Below are 14397 nucleotides of genomic sequence, written 5' to 3'. Positions count from 1 at the left end.
ACATATTAGAGTTTACTTCAGAATTCAATCTTTTGAAGAATAACAATGAAAATAACTTTTCCCATTGTTTACTTCATCGTTATCGCAAATACATCGACGCGCTTCTGAAGACAAAGTAAACTATTCTGTGTAAATACTGTCGCGTGATCACCGAAACTCGTTTCACGTGTTTCCAGAGTCCTTGCGGTGTCTCGTGATCGTTTCTTGCGTGCACTTACCTATCCCTTCGTCCGCGCGACGATAAATGCGCCGGCAATTTCGATGAGCCTCGAAGAGCGGAATAACCGCTAAAATGTTCCCCGAGAGAGAAAAGATGCTCTATGCTTCTTTCCAACATCGCCAGTCATTATTGTAGTGTCACGCGATGCCATTACACTTTTTTATAGATGTTCTGTCAAAATTACAGCTAAGTGGTACGATCCACTTTTTGCGAGAAATACGCTCGCCAGTTAAATTACATCTGCAATAATCAATGTTAGAATGTGTGAGGTTGGCTAATGACTTACTGCCGTTTGCCTTATTCAATGTCGTTTTCACTATTTTTGACGATTATTTATTCTAACTTTATTTCATAATTTACTTAAATCTTCGTAAATCTTCTGTAATACAAGTGATATGTCAATTATGTATATTAAATGCTTGATATATCGATAACTGATTCAGCTGATCGTAATAGCGAATGTATGGGATACCTCGCCTATTTTGCGAGTTCATTGTACAGTACCTGACTATACCGTCTTAGGAAATCTATCGGCCTATGTTATTTTATCGTCGCGAACGTGCCAGTTCGTGCCAATTGCCTCGAATTCAGGACGAGGCTGGATCAGCCAGGGCGAGGAGTAGGGTAGGCTAACTGGATTGTCGGAATTCAGGCTAATACGACTCTATCAGATTATTGCGTGGGTCGATCGCGCACGTCGCGAATGCTACAAGTTTCCGCATTCGCCGAGAGATCGAGAAGTCACTTTGAATCGTCTGATAACAAATCTTCAGCACGGAGAATGGACTCTTTATTTTCAGATCTTAGACTTGGGAGAATCGTGAGAAGCTATATAGATATGTCGTGTAAGTAACGAGAATTATCGATTGCTCGACTTCGAGAGATAGACGGATTAACAATGTAATTTAGTGTGAGATGTCAGGATATGTTAGATCACTGTCGAACAAGTTTTGTAACGGTTATTTTGCCATCGGACACGGCCGATTCGAAGGCCTAAATTTTTCAAGTCTCGAAAGCAGCGCGGCATCAAAAATTCATGAAGCTCTGGAAATTTAGAGCTCGCGCCAGTCGCATCTCGACGGGAAACACGAACTTCTGAGAGAATTGTTGCTGCAACGCTCGCATGTGACAGTTGTTGCTGCAGGTAGGAACTCGGCGGTGCAACGGTAAATAAAAATTGCAAGACAGCCAGTCTCTTCGCATACATATCTCTGGCTAGACACGAAGCAACATAATGTTTCGCACTTTAAAGTAGAATTGTTACGTATTTCTATTTAGAAGGATTTTATTTTTATAAAGTTATAACGAAAAGGTAATGAGAACAAGATACACATATTTATTTAAATTATTAAAATTATAATTATATATAAATATATAATATAGGTATCTGATTTGATTTTTATAAAATAAAAGTCAATTTTGATAAGTATTTCGGTAATGGGTAAATATATGTTAAGAGTGCAAGGAAATGTGGTTCCGGTTTGATTAGTTCTTGATTTTTCATCAATCTTTCCGCGTATACGTACGTTCTTACTTTAACTTCAAGGTGGTTTTCCCATATGCGTTTCTGCACAACGATTTATTCGGGTCGCAAAGCTCAGAACTGGACTGATTGCCCAGTCGCAATTTCTTTCGCGGCGTAGCACGCAATAAAATCTTATTAGAGCCGAAGGTCACTTTTGCGTACCCCTTTGTGCGAAATGTTCCATAGTAACGTGATTCATACCCTACAATTATTAAGCTTCATCAATGTGCGAGATCTATTAGGAAGCATTATCCTACAAAACAAGCCTGTTTCACAGGGATTCCTTATTCCACAATGTGTCGCTTAACATGATAAAATGTGAACGACTAAAAATAAAAAAATTGAAAATATAAGACGAAGCAAACATGACAATTATCTCGATTTTGACCGCCTTCTTTTCGCGTCGTACATGCAAATTATAGAATCGCTAAATGAATAACGAAATACCGTTAGGTAGATCGATGAAATATCGTCGACGTGGCGCAAAATGTTGGAATCTTGCTAATCGAATATGCACACTCGAATGCAGCGGGAAATGCAATGTCTGCTGCTGATGATATCCCAGATTTCGCGAAGTGCGTCGGCGTTCGCGGGTGAGGAGACTGATTACGTTAGGGAAATAAAGTTGTCGTTGATGAAATTACAGGCATCGACCTTCGCGCGTTTTACGCAGCATGCGGCCATACAATTCTTTCGATGCAGATGTTTTTTATTACGAGATTCTATTTATTTATTTTCTTCTTTCCTGAATCGAAGATATCGATCACCTTAAAATTACGATTTCGCTGTCCTTCGGAAATTTTAGATTTTCCACGAAGAGCTACCCGAATCTTATTTTTCTCTCTCTCTCTCTCTCTCTTCAATATTTCGCTTTCTTTTTTTTTAAATCTGAACACGCGCGTAATTGCTATCACGTATAGTTACGTGAGAGATAATTACATATTGATGCATCAGTGAAAATGTATTCGGAAAAGAATTCCAGCTGTAAAAGCGTCGCGCATGTAAGGGAAAGTTTAGAGAAAGATTGATTTCACGCTGCCGAGGGTCGGTCGTCTCGATTATTTTTCGTCGCGCAGAAGTCGACCATTTCCCGAGGCAAAGAGCTCTTTGCATCCAGAACCGTGGAACGTATGCAGTGCGACGCTTGTGCATCACTTTCAATTCCGTTTCCATTTAATTTTCAGCCCGAGTGAATCGTTACTCTTTTTCTTCCCTCTTTGTACGTTCGTCGATTCAATTGCGTTCCTTTTCACGCGTCTCGCATTCTCGGCACATCCGGAGCGTCGCGCTATATGCCGCGCAGACATCTCATCGCGTACGCCAAAGGAGCTTAGTGTATTCTATCAAGAGGACGGATTCTCGTATCCCATTTTCTTTATGGTAGCGCTTGGATATATCCTTTGTACGGTCCTCGTGAGTTTGATCATTTTCTAGAAACCTCACACCGACAATGAACGCGATATTCTCACTTCGAAGTATTCGAAGCAGGCGCGTAGACATTCCAAAATAATCTATTAACATGTAGTTTTGCGAAAACGATTGTAACTTTTAACTAAAGAAAGAGAATTAATTATGACAAATATATACTGCTGAAAAGTTTTAAAATTATTTGATATCTTTGATATTCTTATTTAGGAGGAACGAGATGAATATATTTATCGAAGACTTAGATATTAAAACATCCATGTTTATAAACATTAAAATTTGCGAGAAAAGATGTTAGTTTATACATGATAATTCTTTGAAAAGTATAACTGTCTACTTTCTGATCGATTTTTCAATAACAATTTAAATAGCTATGATTTTTGATCAACTATTTTCTTTATCAATCCTACTCTAGCTGAAATTTTCTGACGTGAACTATGCGATAACATTTTTCAAACAAGCACTTACACATGCTTTGTATGAAGAGTAACATGATATGCTTTTAGAACCATCGTCGTAATTTCAAGCGCGACGAGTATTCGTCGTGCGAAAACAGAAATCTCGTTCTCCATGGCGGCGTCGGGTAATAACAACCGCCACACCGAAGCTCCCGCTTTATGACGAGACGACGAAATTACGTCTGACTCCGCGGAGCGTGGCTAAACACAGCTTGTCTCGCGGAAGAGGCCGTACAAAAAAAAAACGCGGGCAAGAATCTTACTCGGGGGTAGACAATCAGAGCGATGGATGGCATGGAAAGCGTGACCGGCGACGCGCTTTTAAAATTTCCGTTTGCGAGTAACGCTAATTCGAACGCAACCGGAAATTGAAAAGGAAAATGAAAAAACAAAAGTGAACTCGAGTAGTCGACGATGACACTAATCTAAGCTGCGAAGAGCAAATTTTAATCCCTAAATGCGCAGCTTTGCAAGCACGTGCAAAGCGACTTTTCGATGCTCCGTTTACTCTCCCTTATGAAGTTCAAATTGAAAACGCGAAATTGTACGTTTAAATAAAGGGCTTTATCTGCATGTACTTCATTGGGTGTCCGATAGGACAAAAAAGTTAGACAAAGGGCCAAATGAATAAAAAAGAAATTTTTTAATATTTTTTCAAAATTCCTTAACCAATTATTATTTATTTAAAATATACTCAGAATGCTACAAAATTGCGTCAAAAGAAACGAAATTTGTTTTGTCGATACTTTTTTTAGGAACATAGGAGATACCGTAAAAACATACTGAATTTTTATCTCATTATTGAAATTTTTGAATTATGAAATAAATTTTGACAATATGAATATTAAAGAATAATAAATAATGATTTTTATTAATATTTTTTATACAAGCTCGAGCCTTTCATGTTTTAATTAAGGAAAAATCGGCTGCAGATTGCTCGAGCGGAACATCCGTTGGAAGTTATCGGCGAGGTTCTGCTACACTCTGATGTATATTTTCACAGATTGTTGGCAAGTTTGCTATCTTCCGCGCTAACACGGATATCTCGTGAAGCGTTCACGCTTCGATAAATTCATCTCGTCGTTGTCGGAAACTCTCCGTAAATTCGATCTTCGCGTAGCGCAAGCGAAGTATGACTCGGCGATAAGTTCGTACGCAATTTTCCTGCGAGAGCGTTCGCGGCGATGCGTTAAGCCCTGCCTCGAGAAGCAGGAGGAAAGGAAGAGAGTCTCTACCTATATCGCGCGTCCGTATAGCGATCTCTCCTTGCCGTCGTCGTCGGAAATGAAGCGGAAAACCGGTGCTCATCCGTTGTCGCCGAATCGACTTCGCTCGGCGACAGGACCGATCGTGTCTCGATCTAAATGTAAATTCGCCATCGGCAGCGCAGCGGGCTCGTCTGCGGGAAGTGTAGCCTTGGTGCATCGGCCACGGCACGGAATGCAAATCGCATAATCGCGACGTGTAGACGTTGACGTGAGGCGAGAAGATAAAGAAGTGACCGCAAGGTGAAATTTAATCGACGGTCGTTTCCGTGACGCAATCGAGTGCATTTTTCATGCGACAGGATTCAATTGTGCGATACTTACCGCGAAGTATCGAAGCGAGGGATCGGATAAAGTTTCCCACATATACAACGTACTTTGTAATACCAATCATTTATTTTCGAACATTTTTCCAAGGTTTCCGAGATTGTTAGGATTCACCGAGATTGTTAGACTTCTGTCGCTTTCAATATAACATATAACCGACCCGTAAAACTGTTCGCAAGAACAACAGCTTCGCTATACTTTTAAAAAGGATGTAGACTATTTTCTTTTTAGTCCGAAAATTCTTTTCAAAAGTAAATTTTGAATTAATTCTTTTGTAGATATATATTTATTTGCGCCATGTTACTCTATACATCTTACGAAATAAAAACGATTGGGCAAAGGTGACTAGCCCGTCAATAAAAGATGCAAACGATCGTCGGAATAGGTGAGGCTGCATTAGACAATGCAGTAGTGATAACGTTAAGGCCATCGACACGGATTACTGACTGCTAATCGGGAACCAATGACGGCGGGCATCGCTAAATGTCGTCGATGGTAGTTTAGCAATAGCATTAGCGAGCTAGTTTGTGCAGGACACGGCAAACTGGGTCGCGCAGGGTCCATGACATCTGCTGCCCTCGATCCTGCTCCTCTTCCTCCCCGTGCCTCGCCCTCCCTCTCCCGTTCCTGGGGATGTGGGTCTTCTCCGTTTTAACTCCTTTCTGTGCTCGTCCCTCTTAACGAATACACTATGACGATGTCGGATAATGTCGTTACCGCGCTTCGCTCTCCACCTAATCGCATTTCGCATTTTACCGGCGTTCGTGAACGTCACTGATGATAAACGCGACGTTTATTATTATCGAGGAAGATTCGACGGTAAGCGCGCTCTTAGACCCTCGCGAGGGCGTTCCGCTCATAAAAACGACTCTGATTTGTGATTCCATTAGCTCTTAGTTACTCGTATTCCATTTTCTAATAGTATGCATGAATCAGTCGTATAAAGGAAATAACACAAATCTAGAAATTAAATTTTTGAAAACAGAGATGTTCAAGTTTAATCTCGTAAATGGAAATTGAATTGAATCTGTTTTAGCAAGATTTTAATAAATATGTATCACGCAGACAAGTAATTTTAAACTGTCATGGACAGGCTAGTAAATTAAGGTCCGGTTGTTCCAATCTGTTAGTAAACTAACTAATAGTTAAATCATGTATATGTCTTCGTTTTCCCTTCAAATTAGACAAAGACAGACATATGATTTAACTATTAGTCAATTTACCAACAGGTTGGAACAACCGGCCCTAAATCAAGTAGAAATAGAAGGGTCAATCCCAAAAGCCAAAAGCTTTTAGGCTGTAATTAGCCTTTCTGTCTTTATTGCGATCGTCAAGCCTCTTCAATTTGCTTTATCCAATATTAATTATCGAAAAGTTTGTGCTTCGGATTGCTTGTTTGAATTTCATTGAAACGACGAATTTAATAAACTTACGCTATCCATTAATTCTCAGTAGATTGAGTAGATTGACCTAGTAGATTTATATATATATACGAACTTCAAGTGCGCAGTAATATGATACTAACAAGAAACCACGAAAAAAAACCGTACAAAGAAGCTATCTGTTTTTCAAGAATGATACATTGGCTTGCACGAACTGTTTCGTAACCGACTGGCGCGTGGAAAAATGCCATTCCGTCATTTCAATATTCAAAATAATAATGTAGATTTGCGGCACGGACGACAGACGGTGCTTTACAATTTAGACGACAGATGTTGCAGCCGCGTTCTCAGGGCCGCGCGTGTATAAACGTTGCGTCGATAAAATTTTTTCTTCTATACCTCAATCTGCATACCCGCCACCCACCTACGCGACTTACCGTCGTCTGACTTTCTCCGGTTCTTCAAGTATTGAAAGGTTTTCCGTGGGCGAGTAGACGATGTGAAAGAGAGAGAGAGAGAGAGAGAGAGAGAGAGAGAGAGAGAGAAAGAGGAAGAGAAAGAGAAAACGGCGGTTTATGACGACAAAGTGCTAGAGTGCGAGGTAAACTGCCGCGGATGAATATAGCGTCGTTTCATCGACGTAGGCTTCCTGGTCAGTTATATAATTTGCGTTGGACGTCACTCTTTTCAACTGCGAATTTTTCGGATAATGTAGAGATGATATTTTTTCAATAAAAATATGAAAAGTTGCTTCTGGATAAAGAGGATTGAAAACCTTTCGCAGAAAAGAGCGGAATTTTAAAAGCTAAAGATAATAGAGAAACTTTTTCTTTAATTAGGACCAGATTATTTGATAAATTTTTTCAATTTGTTCAAGATTTAGTATGACGTATTTTCTCGGCGGTATAGTGGGCTGAGTTTAAAAATTTTACAGAATTTAACAATGTGAAGAGGTCTTGTTAAATTAAATAAACTAAACTAATTAGACACACGTGAAAATGCAACTTTACGTTCATTATGCATCACAATTTTACTTTGTTTTTCACGTCTTTTCCAATAATCGCATTTCATTAATTAAGCCGCTCTGACATTTTGTTAATTAGAATATTAATTGTAGCGTTGTAATTAAATTGCAGCATATACAGTGCACACACATCTCGCGTTATTACTTCAGTAATACCTGCGTCAGATTACACGATGCTACCTGCATGATAAGGCTATTGTGCTAGACGATAAGCCATAATAATGCATCAGCGAATTTTATCCATAAATGCAAAGGTCGGATAATCGGCGCATGAGGAAGCTTATCGACTCTTTTAATACATATACGATGATGATAACAAAATAACCGTTTTCAAGTAGTGATAACATTTAGAGTAAACTTTTGAAAAAATATTCTATTTACCTGTAGAAAAAGAAAAACACTTTCTATTTTATATATCTAAATATTTTTTTAAATTTCGCAAATGTCTTCACAAGTTGGGTCTACGAATAGTCCTTTCGAAATTATTACCTTCAACTTTCTCCATGCTATGTTCTCAATTATTCCATCAGGATTCTGAGCCGTCGATTCTATTTCCCGTAAATGCGCAGCTGTTCCACAAGGGACAGAATTGGCGGTCGGCATTATCCCGTTCACCCTAAGCCTCCGAGGGGCATTAATTCCGCCGACGATAGAGCATATTTCGCTAATAGTTCGCGATTCGTCAAATCGTCATTTGAACGCCGAATTGATCTTCCATAAGGACGCGTTTCACCGCATCGCTCACAACCGTGCGATCGTCGGATCTGATGGGATATTTTATTTTGCTGAAAGGTCAGGTTTATCGAATGCTGCAGGGGCACACGCTAACCCTAGCGCGGCGGTCAGAGATAACGGGGCGAGGGAGACGGTGATTAATACGGCATAACGTAGCGACGCGGGCTAGCCAGTAGATTTAGTCTTGGCCTTTACCAAAAGTGGGTCGCCCACTTTTCGGCGATGCCCGGTCAACCAATTAAAACGCTACCTTCGGCTACCTTCCTTCGACCTATTCCAATCAACTATGTCAGTCGGTTAAGCAATTAAAACGGTGTTATTTCGGTACTGCATATCTATACGCGTTACAGTTTATTTTCAACGATTCCTGTTCTAAATCTGTTATGCATACATAATATATTAGCGTTTGAAAATTGCTAAGAAGATACTCGATCAAATTCTCGTTAGGAAAGAAAAAGGTCAGCTTTAAATTTATTAACAAAAAAGTTGCCCTATATGAAAACTGCAAAGTGTGTGAGACATTTGTAACGCGCGGTAGATAAAGTACCATATAGAGACTCTTTTTCTATTCTTTTTTTGTTCTTTCCAATACTTTATAAAATAGATCTCGATATTACAAGTAGTTGAAATTTCATTTGTCCAAAATTTTTTAATTTTTTAATTGCCTCTAACGTTCTCTAAGATCGAAATAACCGACGTTTCTCTTCGCTCAATTAAAAGAAAAAACGGTAAAGTCCGATTGTCAGATATATCCACGGCTACGTGAACGCTGGTAATCGATCGGCGCGGCGGTTCGCCGCGAGTTTATTGAGATCCTGGACGTTGGTCAGGAACAAATCCCGGTGGATTGTCGTTTCCAGGCCTCGCCGTCTCATCCTTCTTTCTTCTTCATCGTCCTCCCACGACGAAACTCTCCACCAGTCTACTCGAAGACCTCATCTCGGGACGAATATCGAACGGTTTTCCGATACTTTCGGCCTCCGGATTGTGACTTCTTCCTCTCCTCTTATTGTCCGCGCGATTTGTACCGACGACAGCGCAATACCCTGCTGTATTCCACCGCCGCGTTCACTCTTTTCTGCCATTGTCGGCTTCACGAAGCCCGAGAAATTCTGACGGAAGTGAAATGACGGCTATTGACTTTGAGATTAAGCGATCCTTGCGCGACGGCTATATACGACGGCCAGGCACGATATAAACATTCATGCTCGTACACTCACATGTCCGCCGATAAATCGAATTTAGCTCGAGAGCTTTTGTCCAAACGCTATAAAAATAATGAATGGCCGAGGGAGGATAATTGAAATTGTTAAGTGCGTGGGATTGGATAATAACTCGATAATACTGGAATTAACAGTTGTTATCGTAATCATTAAATAATACATTGGATGTTTATTTAACAATTAATTATCATGTAAGGACTGATTACTAATTTTGTTATTAAAACTTCACGATACTACCTTGTTTGTTGAAAATTCTCTTTAAACCTTTTAAATTCTACGTCAGCGCAGCTTTCGTTACCTAAAAGATTTTGTAATTTCCTGGAAGGAAAAATTAATCTCCCCACTAATCGCCGTAACCTTTCACCTTATTGAATGCTTGTATTTAGAGAGTTCTGGGAGGGTAGAATTTCGTTTACGTCACGGTAGACGGTATATCATATTGTTTTTTTGCGAATATAAAAGTATACAAAAGAAATAAGCAGGTTTTTTCAAATATCTCATTGTCAAGTAATATTTATTAAGAAATATCTTATCATAAATCATTTTATTAATATAATAAGTTTTTCATCTGAAGGAATATATTTACACATAAACATTTTTCATCGATGTTTGGTGTATAAAATATTTTTGTCGCAATAAAATTACTTTTGTGCTATCGACGAAAAATACACAGCATCACATGCACATCTATTCGCCTACATCTTCTCGCCTCGCGGGGGTGTTACAACATCACCGTGCAGTCATGCATTTGGCAACAGCCATAATTTTTTTTCGCGTTCGTACGTGTATATACCCGTGAAGCGTGCATAGCTGGGAACGAAAATGTGGGCCCCCACCGGCTTTGTCGACGCGCGCTGATCTCCATTGTTGGGGAGACCGAGAATTGCAGAACCGCGAGTATTCCGCGCTCTGTGCAGATCCTCCTCGAGTCGAGAGTCCGACCGCGTTACAAATTTCATGCTTGTACTTGCTCACCGTCCCACCGCATTGCACCACGACGGCTTGAGCGGCTTCCTTCCTGTCTCTGAATTATCCAACGTTGATGTTGGAAGGTAGCTAGCAATGCTAGCATTTAATTGGCGAGCGACCGTGATCCCGGGGATGTCCAACGAGCATTCCTGAATTTCGGACGTAATAAATTTCGCAAAATTATACACCCAGTGTGTTAAAACAAAGGGTTCAAAATTCCGAGAATGCATTCACGTTCTTTATTCTAAATTTTACATTCTTTCCTTTATCGGCACCGAGTCGAGTTTTCGTTAACGATGCTAAACAAACGTCGGGATGTCAATTAAGTCTAGATATATCTCAGAAATGCGTTCTCGAATTTTTTACATCTTTTTTATTATATATCTTTTTGTATATGACGTTTAATCGCTGTTTAAAGATCCTTCCATTTAACCTTCAAACAGTCACTGAAAAAGAGTCAGAATATTTCGCTCGTAACGACATTTTAAATAATCGTGCCCCCGACATCAGTACGAAACGTGATCGCAATTTATAACTCCCTTATCGAACGATGACACGCGTTATTTACAGTCCGATATAGCAACTAGTGTCAAACGAAGAGCGAATCCAGTTGCCGTCTGGTAGTGAAGATGCGATCGTTCCGTCTGCTAATGTATGGGGCTCCTATCTCTTAACGGAAATCTAAACGACCGAGAGAGACGTTCTACGCGTATCGTTTCGTCAAATCACCAACAATGCCGCGTATATTTAAATGGCCGGTGGATTCAAAAGAGGTCGCGAAAGCTCCCCTTTGCATACTAAACGTCGCATTATCCCGACGCTGCAATAACATTACCAATACGGGAGGAGCGCAACGATACTCCGGGCACGGTACGCGTGATAGGCGTGCAGCACACATAGTACCAGCACAGCTCTCTCATAATGGTTCCTTTCCTGAGATGAATATCGAAGAAAAGTCGTGCAAGGGCCAAAGGACTTCCTTACATTTCTTCCCTGAAACTTTCGTAATAACTTTCGTAGGAATTTCTTTGATTTACCGATGGACTTTTCTTTCCTACGTGCAAAAATTTACTAACTTAGAATTTTCTAAGTTGGCGTTCTTTTGTAAATAAAAATTTATTAAAGATGATATATTAGAAAATAATGAGGCATTTTATATTCTACGTCTAATTTGCTTTTAAACACCGGGAAATTTTCAACGAATAGTATTTTAACGTTTGTATACGTTTATCATTTTATTCCCAGCTCTTATTTACATGTTGCTTAAAGTTAAGCGAAACAGTTTATATTTTCAAAATCGTTAAATGAAGCTTGTTAAAAAAGAGATAAAAGTCCCTGTTTATAATGATGTTGAGGTAGTTAAAAATACCAACAACTTTTGTACTATATACGATACGCTTTTAGACTCGGAATATATTTTGTTGCGAGGCATAATCTATTATAATCTGTCTATTATATTTATATATATACTTATTATATATACAATGCGATTTAAAGTACCGAATGACAATCTAGAGATAGATTCTTTATCAATATCATAGTGTAATATCAGTTTAATTAACTATTACGTTTGTAACTATCTGACATTCGAGTTTAATATCTTCTAAAGTAAATCTCAAATGAAATTTTTGTTGAAATAAACTATTTCAGACTAAATATAGTGTGTGTTACACTGAGGGAAAAATATTGTAGAATCAACAAAACAATTTTGTTGACTTTTCAATTTATTGATCCAATTATTTATTTTATTGAATTAAGTACACGTCTATTATTTGAACAAAAAGAACAAAATATTTTGTTAAGCCAATCAAATCATCTGCTTGGCAACATACAATCTTCCGGTTTTATTAAATTAACAAAATTTTTTTTGAAAAAAATAATTATTTCTCTCGGTGTATATAATCTCACTTCTTCGAAATTCGAATTATCAAAAGCTCGATAATTGTATTCTTATTAACAAAAAGTTATTTCAATTTCTCAAAAACTCTACCCTCGAGACTGATTAATTAAACAATTTGCCGCTGATGTATCTGCATGTTTCATCAGTGCATCGGTTTTCGGCGCTCGTTCCTAAAATAACCAGTAAGATGTGTGTTGTTTCAGGGGTATCTGGCAAGGACGTGAGCGCATGGCCGAAGATCCCGTGTCTGAGAGGCCGCACGTCTAGCAAAGGCGGAAGCGGTGCGGGAGGGCCGCACGTAGGCCCGCCGCAATGTCCGCACTCCGTTTTGAGCAGCACCCGCAGCTCCGTTAGCAGCTCGCCTTTGAGCCCGTGCCCGACGCCCATGCCCTTCCTGGTGACCTCGGGCTCCGTCAGGTGAGTACAGCTCACATCTTCTAATATATATATATACGTCATATATAAGTTACCCCCGGTGACACGCCTAATACCGAGATTCGATTTATTAGCGCCAAGCTTGGCAAAACCGACGGATTTCAAACTGCGTTATAATAGAAAATATATATCACTGTAAATGTCACACCGAGTGTAAAAATAGGACGCGTTCCTGAAGTTTGATATTGGGTTTTAGAAACGTCTTTCTTGCCGATTCCGGCGTCGTAATATTTTTTTCATGTTTTTCTTTATCAAACAATTTCAAGTTTGCTTTCTTCCTTTTACCGAACTCGGAGCTATTTATTTCCCGCGTGGTTGTCTCGAATTAAGGCTGATCTACAATGTGCTCTTTGCTTTCTGTTTTTTGCTCTTAATCTCTTTGCGACTATCTCGTATTTCGCAATTCCGTCGCGTAACGTGATGTTTCTTGTCTCTTCTGAAGTTCGTCAATTTTTATCTTGGGCGACAGAGAACAAAAAACATCGCGTTACGCGACGCAATTGCGAAATATGGGATAGTCGCAAACAGGTTAAGAGCAAAAAACAGGAAGCAAAGAGCACATTGTAGATCAGGCTTTAAGCTCAGCCTGACTTGAATTTCTTATCGAAGAAACATTGCGAGAAGCAATACTTAGCGATAAGGCCTTCCGCAATTATGTAAATTCGCAGAACATTGCAGAGTTCCGTTTTCGACATAACAGCGACATCGCTGTCGTTCGCGTAAAGGCCACGTCCACTCAAAATAGGTTTTATACATATTTTATCAGACGTTATATCCAGCCATGAGACAAACATAGCTCGGTAGTGTAAGTCGCACAAAGTTCATCCGGGCGGTAGTCAATGTACGTTTTAATTCATTGCTGATCCATTATAATTTCCTGCCACGTACGTCAATCGTCATATTGATTCCTTGATTTTCATCGCCAGGAGCGCGTGACTTATGAGACAAATGACTTTTCTATGACTTAATCATGACTTCAGGGAAGAGATCATTTCGATAAAATATTTCTTGTTTAGTGTTATTACGCTTGACAATCAGTCCATTAATAATAATTTAATAAATCCATGATTATATATATTGCATCCAAGCATTCAAAAGGAATTTATAGTTGTTCTTAAAGCAATTAAATTTATAACAAATTGCTTCTCATCAGTGATATTGAATTTATTTATTCAACTGCTTTTTTCCTGAAATAAAAAAAATGACAGCAATATCGCTGCATTTGATATTAAAGTAACGATCGATGAAGGTGCGATGGCTAACGCTTCCTCTTTTATTTATGCAATCATTTTTTATTGTCTGGCATAATGTGATAACAATTGATGTTGTGGGAACTGGAAAAACCCGGAAACGCGTTTGCAATATTATGTTACATAAATAATGTTATATATATGTAATACTGTATTTATTTCAACTAGTAATATCTGTGCTATTCTACGATATCTACGATAAATTACTAGAAACACTTGTAGGTTTAATTAAAAACCTTAAAAACCTTTTTATTTGTTT

At 39.0% G+C, this 14397-nt stretch overlaps 1 protein-coding gene across 2 annotated transcripts in view; it reads left to right on the top strand.

Annotated features, from left to right (window-relative positions):
- The window catches only part of LOC139814773 (uncharacterized), a 74671-nt gene that overhangs the window by 46136 nt on the left and 14138 nt on the right, over positions 1-14397 (top strand). For both annotated transcript variants that reach the window (XM_071781256.1, XM_071781257.1), the window contains exon 4: positions 12657-12870. In XM_071781256.1, the coding sequence (XP_071637357.1) occupies positions 12657-12870 (214 nt within the window). The remainder of the gene's footprint in view (positions 1-12656; positions 12871-14397) is intronic.

This window comes from Temnothorax longispinosus, chromosome 6, assembly GCF_030848805.1.
Source record: "Temnothorax longispinosus isolate EJ_2023e chromosome 6, Tlon_JGU_v1, whole genome shotgun sequence".
Taxonomy (NCBI): Eukaryota; Metazoa; Arthropoda; class Insecta; order Hymenoptera; family Formicidae; genus Temnothorax; species Temnothorax longispinosus.
This window is presented reverse-complemented; position numbering and strand designations above follow the sequence as displayed.